Consider the following 13813-nt stretch of genomic DNA (forward strand, 5'->3'; position numbering starts at 1 on the left):
TTGAAATGAAGGTCATCGAACCGAGAGGCAGATAGAGATTTGGTGAAGATATCTCGCATGGTCACAAAGCTAACTTTAAGGGACCCAGTGTAGACCTTGTCACGGGCGAAGTGGTAATCGACTTCGACATGCTTAGTCCTTGCATGAAACACTGGGTTCGAACAGAGATAGGTTGTCCCAAGGTTGTCGCACCAGAGGACCGGCGTGGTGGTACAATGTAAGCCAAGGTCAAGGAGAAGAGATTGAACCCATACGACCTCTACAGAAACATCGAACAAGTGCTTTATACTCAGCTTCGGTTGAGGAACGGGCCAGAGTTTGTTGCTTCCTAGAGGACCATGAGATCAGATTGGGACCAAAAAACACTGCATAGCCAGCAGTAAACTTACGGTCAAAAGAGCAATCGACCCAATTGGAGCCGGAGAAGGCAGGGACAACTGGTGATGACGAAGTTGTTAGGCGAAGGCCTGGGTGAAGAGTGCCCTTGACAAATCGCAATACACGTTTAAATGTAGCCCAATTGTTTTGCGTCGGGTTATACATGAATTGGCACAGCTGGTTGACAGCAAATGACAAGTCTGGACGAGTCATAAGCGAGCCAACCAGTTGACGATAACCCGTGGGATTATCCAAAGGCGGTGAGTCTTCAGAAGTGTTTGCCGTTGTAGACGTCATCGGCGTGGCAAGCAGTTTGCAGGAGTCCATTCCTGCTTTGCGGTGTAGTTCAGTCATGTAACGCTGTTGAGTTAAAACAACGACATCGGCGGTGTAGACAGCTTAACGCCGAGAAAGAAGCGGGGCTTTCCTAGATCACAGATTTTGAACGTTGAACAAGTTGAGTCAGCATAGACTCCACCTGTGTGGCATCATTCCCAGTATAAGTATGTCATCGAAATACACGAGAATATAGACGCCGACCTGCCCAGAATTGTAAATAAACAGGGAGACGTCCATTTTTTACGGATGAAACCCAATTTGAACCAAAAAATTCTAAAGTCTCGTGAACCAAGCGCGAGGGGCCTGTTTGAGGCCATATAACGATCGCTGAAGCTTGTAGACATGGTTGGGGTAGGCAGGATTGACATAGCCCGGGGGTTGCCGCATGTAGATGTCTTCCGAAATGTGTCCATTTAGGAACGCATTATGGACATCCAATTGCCTCATGCTCCACTTGTTAGAGACGGCATAGGCTAATAAGAGACGGATTGTAGCCGGTTTAACCATAGGGCTATATGTCTCAAGGTAGTCAATGCCTGGAATCTGGTTGAACCCTTTGGCAACCAGACGGGCTTTGTGCCGTCGATGGAGCCATCGGACTTTCGCTTAATACAATATACCCATTTGCTACCTATTACATTCATTGTATACACAAATGGAACTAATGACCAAGTATTGTTTTGCAGGAGGGCAATGAACTCAGCGTCCATAGCATTTCGCCATTGCGGACACTTCACGACCTGAGAATGGCACGTTGGCTCATCGTCGTCGACGGAAGCGACCAAGGCACGAGGTGGGCGTCGTTGCTGATGAGTAGTCATGCGTAATGCATGCCATGGGTCCGTACTGGGGAGCATTTCCTCGGTGTTCTCGTTGTTGCGGTCGAAGAGGTGGACGGCTGAAACGAGGAGGACTCATTTCCAGCAGTTGACGAAGATTGCATGGGGTGCATGGTTGTACCACCACTCCCCATTGGCATAATCGGTGGTCATTGAGGCGCCACTGGCGGTGGGCGGGAGCACCGGAGATGGCGAGTTGATGGATTTGGGCGCTCGCCCAAAGTAATGCGTTAGCACCGGCGGAATAGCTTACGGAAAAATCACCAGCATCTTGAAACAGGAAAACATCCTCGTTGAATTTGACATGCCTGGCGATGTATATTCTTCCAGTAGCGCTGTCCAAGCACCTGTAACCACTAAAAGATTCGGGGTAACCCAAGAATACACAAGAAACCGACCTATAATCCATCTTATGGTTGTTATAAGGCCTTAGATATGAGAAACACTCTCACCCAAATACACGTAACATTTTGTAATTTGGTAACTTATGAAAAAGACGGGAATATGGACTGTTATTTTGTAAGATTGCGGTCGGCATTCGATTGATTAGATAAACTGCCGCCTCGAAGGCAAAAGACTAATATTTTTTTGGAGCATGACTATGAGCTAACAAAGTCAAGCCCGTTTCCACAACATGGCGATGCCTTCGTTCAACTAGGCCATTTTGTTTATATGTGTGCGGGCATGACTGTCTGTGTAAAATGCCTGCGGTAGTGGATACAGAATGTAATTTTTTATATTCACCGCCCAGGTCTGACTGAACGCTTTTAATAGAAGTGGAGAAATAATTTTCAACAAATGCACGAAACTGAGTAAAAATGGAATAAATATCTGTTTTGTTTTTCATTGGATAATACCAAATTTACCTCGAGTAATCGTCAACAAATAGGACGAAATATTTAAAGCCGTCAACAGAGGTGACCGAGGAAGGTCCCCAGATGTTGGTATAAATTAAATCAAGGACATATTGGCTAGAATGATTTATTTGTGACAATGGGAAGCGCGCAGACTTGCCCATTTGACACGAAGTACATATATTATTAATTGAACGCAACGAACCACTGACTGGACACCTAGACAAAACCTGACTGAGAACCCGGAGTGTGGGTGACCGAGGCGTTTATGCCAGACTTGCGGGGATGATTTATCATATAGTAGGGCAACCAGAGCTGGGGGTACTGAGCGAATACATCCCTCCTATGTTGGGACCTTTAAGAAGTGTTTGGTTGTTGACACAATCATTCACAAGAAAATGAGACGAATGAAATTCGAAATAAACGTTATTGCCTTGTGTAAACTTATGCACAAACAATAAGTTAGCTTGTAATCTAGGAATGTATAGTATTTTAGTAAGTAATAGCGACTGAAACGGGGTAGAAATTGACACGGAACCTGTATGAAGGATAGACAAACTTGAGCCATCCCCGACTCTCACACTTTCGTTGCCCGTATAAGGCTCGGTGTCATGTAAGACTGAGGCATTCGGCGTAGCATGGGCGTTGGTCCCCGTGTCTGGAGCCAAACATTGGAAAATGGTGCGGTGTTGAAATCGTCCTGTGGCTAGTGATATGCGACATTAGCATGGGGCGCGGGAACACAATTTGCCGGCTGCGACGATGTACGCTGACCGGAAACATCCACATAGTGTTGTAGCATGTTAATGTCGTGTGGCCGGCAATGTCACAAATTTGACACCTGACTCCTCCACGACCCTGTTGCCCTCTGCCCGCTGCCCTCTGTGATTCCGTCCCTGACCTTGAGCGCCATTAGGAGGGCGGTACGCCGGTGGCTACTGAGCCACTAGAGCAATCGGCGTGAGGGGCATCGAAGACACTGCCTCGTCTGGAAATAAGTAATGGTGAGTAAAAAGAAGATCGGCGACCTCCGGTATTATTAAGGGATCGGTCTTCGTGGTCAGTGAAGCGACAAGAGCACGGTAATTTGGTCGCAGATCTCTAAACACATGTAGATTTCGCTCGTCAAAACGAATCGGACGGACGGCCTGTGTAAGCTGTTCAATGAGAACTTGTGCGTGACCAAAGTATTCAGATAGAGTGAAATCACCCTGGCGGAGATTATGAAGCTGTGACAGGAGGCTCAGTGACCTTGCTTGCGAAGAAGGCCCGAGCCCAGTTTCTTACGCCACCCATACCGAACGCGAGGTAGTATGACCAATCGCAAGGTAGAGAGTCTCCTCAGCAGGGGAAGAGATCAACATGCTCAGGATGGATTGATCCTGCTAAATCCATTGAGCATGAAAAGGATTGGCTGCCGGAGGCGCATCGGAGGTGGACGCAGCAACAAACCATACAGGTTTTAGCCACGTAGAAAAGGAACCAGTTGCGCTCTCCAAAACAAATAGTTTGTGGCGGTCAACTTTATGGACACATAATGGTGAGCTTGATGAAGCATATTGAGAGGAAGTCGTCGGTGAGTCAGTAACGGCGGGTGGGGAGGGGTTGTTCTGATTGTTGGCCATAGGATCAGAGAAGCTAGACGGATACCAGATTGAGGAAATAAACTTGCATAAAATTTTTATTGTATTTACTGAAGAACATACACAGTGCTTATATACACATAGTCTAGCACATTATTAGGAAATAACCTAAGGAATATGGCTAACATGCAGGAGAAACTAACTGCCTAATAAACACATAATATGATAGCTACAGATACAGAAACTATCAACTGTAGGTACAGAATGTGTCAACTATAGATACAGAATCTAACTTGATAATTGCTGACACATAATATGAAACTATCAATTGCAGGTATAGAATGTGTCAACTATAGATACAGAATTTGAATGTTATTTTTTGGACTAGGGTCTACAATGCAAGATAGACCATGGTCCATGGTATAATTTGCCCTCCTTAGTGTGGATTGTGTGTGCATGAGGAGATCTCATTTTATATAGTTGCTTTTAGTTTTGTTGATTTCCCTTTTATCTAAAAGCAATCTATTCTGAATGGGTGCTCAGAAGATCGAACCCCGATGGTGAGGTCATTGATTCTTTAGGGTGAAAAGATTGAAAAAGTTTAGAATAAATACTACCGTGTAAAGAATATATCATGAGTGTTTAAAAACAAAATACCAAATCTATTTCTAAAATACAATAATAATTACAAAAGTATTATAATAATATATAGTGGACAAAAACCCGTGTGAAACCGTCTCACGAATCTTTGTCCGTGAGACGAGTGGGTCAATATGAAAATTTAGTAATTATATTGAAAAATGCAATACATACTAATAAGGAATAAAGTGTTTATTAATTATATGGTCACGGACATTAAGCACACAACGCACGCACCTTAAGCGCAAACCTCACGCACCTTAAGTACAAAACTCACACACATTAAGTTTCACACAACTACTCACATTAAGCACTAACCACACGCACCTTAAGCACAACCCCCACACACCTTAAGCACAAACCACACGCACCTTAAGCACAAACTACACGCACATTAAGCACAAAGCTCACGCACATTAAACCCAAACCCAAGCACCTTAAATTTACCTAGATGCAAAAATTACCAAATTGCTACCGCATTTTTTTTTTTGGTAATCTTGGACGTTGATTTAAGCAAGATCATTGGCTCATATTTAACCGCACAACCGCACCTGGGGCTGCCTATATATATATATATATATATATATATATATATATATATATATATATATATATATATATATATATATATAATGTGTGTGTGTGTGGTGGTGGTGGGGGGATCCATCTCCACTAGAACTATGTCTCAGGTGAGAAATGTGTGTGTGTGTGTGGTGGTGGTGGGGGGATCCATCTCCACTAGAACTATGTCTCAGGTGAGAAATGTGGTCTAATATGGGCCATTGAAATTAGACAATTCACGATTGTGATCAAATCATTCTAATCTACTAATTGGCATTGATTAAGTGATATATTAATAAGGGAAATTGCTCCGAAGGGCAATTTGATCACCACGTTAGCATCAATCCAGTAAGGACCATGGCCACCCTAGAAGGAGTGAACCAAGGGACTAAGCTAACCCCCCCTCGCTACCAGACCTTTTTTTTACGTAACCCATGGGGTACTATCTTTGACCACGCAGAGAATATGGGAATCGTACAGTACCCATGTGACTGCTTGAAAACCTCCTCCAAAGTATACTCGAAAATGTATTGTCAATTCCACAGTTAGCCTAGGCATGACACCAACGAGTGTATGCTACTGAAATAGAAATTGAAGAGCCCATTCAACATGGATACTTGGGTCAATTCGTGAGACCCCTAGGACAAGCACATTTCTCGAGCAAGGTGTGGAAGAAGGGGGATGGTTCTGGTTTATCTACCTCTAGCACTAAGAAGATAGAGATTGGTTAGTTGATGGAGGAGGAAGAAACGGAATTGGATTAGGCCCACCACCACAAGAAACAAGCAACTCATATCATCTTCGATGGATCGGAAGGAGGAGACACTCCGACAGAGAGAAAGAAATGGGTCAGGAGGTTCTATGTAGGGGAAATCATATAAGGGGAACCTATCACCTTTACAAACGATAACTTCATCGACGAGCCACTACTAGGGATGCGTTGGTGGTCAAGATGGAGATAAATGATGTCATCGTACACGAGGTGCTCATGGACAGGACAGATCTGCCAACATCATGTACTACAACACTTTCGTCCAACTCAGCTTATCGTGGAAATAGCTTGGAAAGGTAAAAACCTTGTTGTTTTGCTTCACAAGGGATTCCATCAAAACAAAGGGGGCTATTGTATTAACCGTGGAGTTGGTGCCCCGCCACACACCAAGAAAATGTACATGGAGTTTGTGGTTGTTAAGAGTAGTTATGCCCATAACATCATCCCGGGGCAACCTACATTGGAAGACATCAGGGGCATAATCCCAATGGAGAACTTATGTATGAAGTTCTTTACCAAAAATGGAGTCGACGTGGCCCGGGTGAACCAGAAGATATGTTGGAGCTGCTACCTAAAGGCGAGTATGCATATTGGAAAATGAGATCTCCAAATCACACAATAGCAAAGAAGGCATTGCAGGAAAATGAGGCCCAGTCCCAAGCTAAGCCAATTCCTGAGTCCATCTTTTTTCATTGTAATAAAATTTCTTTTCATTGGACAAAATTCTTGTAGGTGTCAAATTTTGTGATCCTTCCAGGGGTGGGTGAGGGAGGGGGTAAGGGTTGTTTTTGTGGGTTTTGAATTGATTCTCGCCCCACGCCCGGTTATAGAGCGATATGAGAATGATTTGACGCCACAAGCGGGGTTTCACACTTGATAAGTCAGGAATGCCATGAATCACTCATCCGAGTTCTAGAAAACCATCTCAGTTTTCATTCTCAAAAATTCATCACAAATCTATTTTATTCATAACTTGTCTCCCTATTTATAGTTGTAGAGTTTTAATAATTTAGGACTATAATCCCCGAAATAACTAAAATTCCAACAAACTACAAATAGATAAATACAAAATTAATCGTAAGATAAATAAAAATAATAAAATAAACATAACAAACTCAATCTAAAATAGTTATCCTAATTAATTTAATTATTCTAATTAAATAATAAAACTAATTATAAAATAGTCCAACGGTAAATTGTTGCTTCCTGTGGTCGCAACATTCCCTCCCTCTTTAGAGTGATTCGTTCTCGAATCCATGTTCCAAGCATCGTCGAAGCTTCATGAGTCTTTTTGATGAGACAACCGTGTGCTCTGATACCAAATGATACGAATCTGGTTGGCCCGGTCTTCTTTTCACATTTCAATTAAAAATAATATTTTAGAAAAGTTTATTAGGCTAGGTGAAATCTAACTTGAAGGTTTAATTTAGGTTGGGTAAGGGTTGTTTTTGTGGTTTTTGAATTGATTCTCGCCCCACGCCCGGTTATAGAGCGATATGAGAATGATTTGACGCCACAAGTGGGGTTTCACACTTGACTCCACTTGATAAGTCAGGAATGCCATGAATCACTCATCACCGATCTCATCCCGATCGAGTTCTAGAAAACCATCTCAGTTTTCATTCTCAAAAATTCATCACTAATTTATTTTATTCATAACTTTTTTCCCTAATTGTTAGGAATTAAGGCATGTTCTTGATAAATTGCTTACAATTGCATTTGGAGGCCTTAAACACTGCCAATAAAACACCAACAACAAATAAATGCCAAAAGAATTTACCATGCTGAATTGGAATAACATGTTGGCCTAAAAGCAAATGGAAATACCCTTTGAAGTGGTCAAAATTCGTGGCTGCCAAGAGGGGAAGATATAACAAGTTGATTCCATGTCATGGAGACAAAATAGAGCACATTTTCTAGTGGCTGAAAATTCATCAAGATTTGTTTGGTAAATGTTTATAGCCTAATAGTTAGTGTTAATCCTCTTTTTTGGCTAAATATAAGGAAGTGGGGTAACCATGTCCTCCACACCTCATTCTTTTCATGTATTTTCAGATTTGTAGCTAGCTTATAAACAGCCTATTGTAGGAACTTGTAGGAAGATATATTATGAAGTTAAATGAATGAAAGAAATGCTAAAGCATTCTTTGTTGTCTCTCATGTGATTTGAGAGGTGTTCTTTTAGGCTTATCAAGATAATACCAATTTTGTGGTGCCGTCTATTCCTTATCACCTAAGACCAAGGTGTGGCTGAAATATCCTTATTAAAAACACCAAAAATAATCCCTTATCCAGCCCCTACATTAGCCAAATATCATCTCCTACACCCCAAACCTTAGTTCTTGTTGTTGCTGTTTTGTGAGGAAAAGATCGGGCCAATTTCGAATTCTTTAGAGTATTGAATCTCGAATTCGTCCCCGAGGGATCCGTATCAGTCTATTTTATTCATAATTTTTCTCCCTATTTATAGTTGTAGAGTTTTAGTAATTTAGGACTATAAACCCTAAAATAACTAAAATTCCAACAAACTACAAATAGATAAATACAAAATTAATCTTAAGATAAATACAAATAATAAAATAAACATAACAAACTAAATCTAAAATAGTTATCCTAATTAATTTAATTATAAAATAATCCAACGGTAAATTGTTGCTTCCTGTGATCGCAACAATTTCCCTAGGGGTGGTATGAGGCCTAGCCCCTCTTACCACCAAACGAAAGAGTACATTCTTAGCTGAGCTCGAACCTTGACCAAGAAAAATCTAAACTTTCCCTAGGGGTGGTATGAGGCATGACCTTGCTCACCACCGACCTGAAGAGCCTATTCTGGGCCGAGCCCAAACTTTGGATAAGAAAAAGCTAAACATTCCTTAGGTGTGGTATGTGGCTCTGCCCACTCACCACAAAAAGGAAGAGTCTATTTTGTACCGAGCCCAGACCTTGGCCAAGAAAATGCTAAATATTCCTTAGGGTGGAATGGGGCTCGCCCCCACTCACCATGGGATGGAATAGCATATTCTTGGCGACCCCGAACCTTGACCAAGAATGCTAATATGGCACCAAGCCTCTACTTCCAAAAAAAAAAAAAAAAAAAAAAAAAAAAAAAAAAAAAAACACTTAGAGCTTGAGGTGGTAAATTAATGTCTAAGTTTTTATCCCATATATAGACTTATTTTGAGTGATAAATACTTTGGCGTTATGCAAAAACTGTCAGAATTCCTTTGTTTATATATTTAGGTTCTTAAATTGTTGAGTTGAAGACAAGTGTGTTCTTTGGGGGGGCATTCTAGATGTACTTGGAGTCATTGAGAGCTAAGGTGAAGCTAGGAACATAGATAAAATACTTCCAAGGGAGCCAAAGAGTGGTATTTTAAATGGCTTTGATCACATGGGAAAACAAAGGCAAAAGTGGAGCAAAATATCAAAGAGTTGAAGTTCTCACACAACATGACCATTGCTTAGTATTTCAACCATATCTCAGCATAGGAATGTTCAAATCAAGTGATTCTTGCTCCGTTGGAAAGAAAACTCAAAGGGCTACAACTTTCGTGCAAACCATCAAGCCTAATTTTAACGTTAAAATGGTCAAAAATAGCAAGCAATTCATTATACTAGAATACACATGAGGCTACATGGGCGCCTACACGCCAGTTTGGCAGGCCCATGTTCACCACTTAACGTCATTTTTTGTCATTTCTACTCAATTTTGACCGTATTCGAACACTAGTTGATTTTCTTCATTTTTTCCAGATTTTTAGGTTATATTAGGCTTAAATTTAGGTTCCTAAACATTTTAGAAGCTTGTATTGAAGCATTTACACTTGGATTTCAAGGATTTCATATCCATTTTCAATAGATAAGTTCTCCTTTCTTTTATCTCTTTCCTTTTCAATATTTATGTTTATTACTTATCCTTTTGTATTGTTTATGCTTAATATGTATGAGTATATAATTAGTTTAACGGTTTGGGTTAGAGTTGTATTATCTATTTAGATATTTCATTTTTCATTTGTGATTATTGCATAAAAGTTAGAAATGTCTAACTTAGGGTTCTTTGAGATTATGAAGGAATTGTGCTAGATTATTGTTAATATAATGTTTGATTGACCACATTCTTACCATGTTTTGGAGGATTCTTGGCCTCAATAAAAGTTGTGTCAAGATTCCAAGGCATAATCCATATTCCCCACTATGAAATTAGACGAAATATGGCGATTTAGATGCTTGTTGTGCTTGAAAGACTTGAAATTGATATGTCGCGAGATTATGGCAATTCCTGGTTCTAATTCCTGTTTAGATGATCACGAGAGTGGTTTTTAGACTAGAATTCTTATGTGCATCCCCTCAGTTCCTCGATTATGTCTTCTCCACTAATCTTAATTATAGGTTTGTTTGCATCTATTAGATTGTACTGAGTACCTACCTTAGTCCTATTTCCTTTATTTCATGATTATCTCTTGTTTATATGTATTTTTCTATCTTATTTATGGTTGTTTAGCTTGTTAATTTCTTAAGGCTAGTGCCTAGTTACTTGTTATTGCATATTACGTGCCATAACTCCCAATCACCTGAGAACGACATTGTACACTTGTACACTCACATTATATCCTTGCTACAATTTTAAAAAAAAATGACATCGTTGCTGGAGATTAGCAATTTGGTTGTTTTACGTGATTGCTTGTCTAACTAGCATTCGTTCGTTGTTAGGAAATTTTTAGGAGAATAAGTTTTTATTTTCTTTTTCTTTACCTTTAAGTGCTCAAGTGCTAATTGTCTTACCTTGTTTGGGTTTTGGTTGGAGGATCCTTACTTCGTGCATTCACTCACGATTTAAAAGGAAGAGCTTCTACCATTCAAATCAAGAATTTTTATTATGGATGGATATAAATTTCAAGCAAAAGTGCCTAGACGACGTGTTTCGTTCAATTAAAAAATATATGGACAATGTATGTGGTTTGAGCGCTAGGACATGAGCGGAGTACATAGTTCTAGCAAAAGGGCCTAGGGGCATACTTAGTTCAATTAAAAATAAAAAACGGACGATGTACATGGTTCGAGTGGAAGGTCCTAGTTGGCGAACTTAGCTCAATTACAAAAAGACCAGGTGACATATGTGGTTTGAGCAAAAGGGCCCAGGTAGCATACATAGTTCAACTAAAAGAGCCCGAGGGCATGTGTGGGTAGGCATGACCACGGTTCGGTTCGAACCGGACAATTCTAACCGAATCGTGCACTGTTGAACCGGAACTGGAACCGAACCGTTTGTACGGTTCCGGTTCCGGTTCCTAACCGTATTGGTTCCGGTTAAGGTTCGAGGCGAAAAGGAACCGGAACCAGCGGTTCCGGTTCCAAACCGGAAAAATTTAAAAATTATAGCTTATTTTATTTATTTATTTTTAAAATAAATCCAGTTAGAACCGGCAGTTCCAACCGGAACCTTACTATAAGGTTCCGGTTCCGGTTTGTCCATTTGCGGAACCGGAACCGCGGTCACCCCTATGTGTGGGGCAAATTATTGTATGCACCATGATCCACACAATGTTATATGAACCATAACAAAAAGTAGATTTTTAATATACTGAATATACATTATTTTTGTACTGAATGTACATTATACAATGTAATGTACACATCAGTACAAAAATAATGTAAATACCTTGAATATAATGTACATTATTTTTGTACTGAATGTACATTATTTTATAGTATACAAAATATGGTCCACACAACTTGTGTGGAGCATGGTCCACACAATAATGATTGCATATGTGGTGCGATTAAAGAACCTTGGGGGGGCGACACACATTGTCCAAGTAAAAAGAGCCCGACAGCGTACATAATCTGAGCAAGCCAAATATACCAGAGGACATACATAATCCAAACAAAATGGCCTGAGGGGTGTACGATAAAGAAAATCGTAATAAATCCAAAAATTTCATCACGAGCCGCCCTCCCCGAGCTAAGGGAACCGATCGGCTCGATGTTGTCGTTACCTCCACCCCGATCGGCCACAGAGGTCATATGATTAAAATTTCACTTTTTATCCTATACAAAAAATACTATTCAAATCTTGTACATGCAGCCACAGCCACAGCCACAACCACTTCAAAGCTTTCAACTAAACTTTAATACATTCACAACATATATGTTAATTAAAGTTCAATACATTATTACCAACAATTTAGCATTAAACTTCAATACATTATTACCAACACTTTACCACTAAACTTCAATATATTCAATTCACAACATACATCAACACTTCAAAGTTTTCAACACGTATCTGTAAACTAAACTTCAACACTTTAGCACTTTTAATGCATACATTCACAACACTTAGCTTCAAAGTTCTCAACACTTCAAAGTTATCAACACATACATGTAATAAACTAGCTAAGTACCAACACATTATTAAAATTAACTAAATAAGAGTTCAACATACATGTAATATCCAAATCAACACGTCTACCGGCCTACCAAAATTTATATGCATTCTTCACTAAAATATTTAGACCAAACCTCACAAATCTCATCAACTTGCTCTTGTGAGTAAGGCTTTCGATGAAATGCCTACAAAAATTTAAAATAATCAAATAATTAATTTTCACATTAATAAAGTACAATTTAAAACTATTTAGTTTTAATAAATTTGACATACCGTGTCTAAATCTTCAAAATCACAATATAGAGTGCATATTTCATACATGTATCTCATCACATAATACCCGCACTCCACACCATCCGGTTGTTGAGGAGACTACAAAATATGAGTTTTTATGTATATATATTATTAAGTTAAACAATAAAAACATTACTAATAAAATTGTAAAAAATATTAATACTCTTATTTTGGTATATACCTCAATTTCACTCCAAGCAACGTTGATTTTAGGTCTTCTCCCTCCTAAATTTACAACCGATCAAAAGGCCCTATAATATACATTCATAAATAATTTATAAACAATAATGGATAATAATTCTCAATATATATATATATATATATATATATATATATATATATATATATATATATATATATATATATATATATATATATATATATATATATATATAGTACTTACACATTTAATGTGGGCTTAATCTCCAACTCGCGCTTACATGCACGAGGGTCTAATACATAGACTTTTCTTGATTGAACACAAATCACTAGAAGCATCCAATGATTTCTACGGCATTTAAATAAATATGTTAAACATTATTCACAAATAATTCAATTAAGTTATATAAATAATTAAAAATATAAATTTAGTTTTCTTACTCTTGATGGTATGGAACTAAAATGAATTTTCGATCCCTCATTTGATCCAGGACACCCACAAGATATTGTGTGACCCTATCAGAATTCTGAACTACACGGTCCCTAGAAATAGTCCTTGGGCAGAGAAATCTAATTGTAGTCACTCCAATTTTGTTGCACATCCGATCAAGACATCTACAACATAGATAGATAATTAATAAAAATGAAAGAATAAAGAAAAGTTTTTAAATATAAAAACATTATAAAAATACTTACATTATAAATATTTGTATTATGGTCACATCAAGCCATTGCATCGTGAACATGTCTTTTATTATCTTGAAACAACACGTGAATGAACTACACATCTGAATGATGGTTGCCTCCTCTAGGTCCACGTCAATGTAATCTAAATTGGAAGGCAAGTTTTTAAGATGTCTGACCAATTTTTTGGATTCATCTCCCAATTGCTGCAGTGTATCATCATCAACAAGAAGCGGTCGTAATTCTAAAGCAGATTGATCACCACTTTCAAAATTCATCATTTTTGTTTGTTTTGGATTTTCCTATGAATCAAAAATTAAAAG

General features: G+C 39.0%; 1 protein-coding gene across 1 annotated transcript; it reads right to left on the reverse strand.

The window, feature by feature from the left end:
- Positions 1-228: 228 nt before the first annotated feature.
- Positions 229-732, reverse strand: LOC109172945 (uncharacterized mitochondrial protein AtMg00810-like). The gene has a single exon (XM_019322195.1). The coding sequence runs from the start codon at positions 730-732 to the stop codon at positions 229-231; it is 504 nt and encodes a 167-aa protein (XP_019177740.1).
- Between the last annotated feature and the right edge of the window lie 13081 nt (positions 733-13813).

Source organism: Ipomoea nil, unplaced genomic scaffold (genome assembly GCF_001879475.1).
Source record: "Ipomoea nil cultivar Tokyo-kokei standard unplaced genomic scaffold, Asagao_1.1 scaffold0457, whole genome shotgun sequence".
NCBI lineage: Eukaryota > Viridiplantae > Streptophyta > Magnoliopsida > Solanales > Convolvulaceae > Ipomoea > Ipomoea nil.

Coding starts and splice junctions, on each gene's coding strand:
- LOC109172945 (XM_019322195.1), bottom strand. CDS start 732: ATGACTGAACTACACCGCAAAGCAGGAATGGACTCCTGCAAACTGCTT.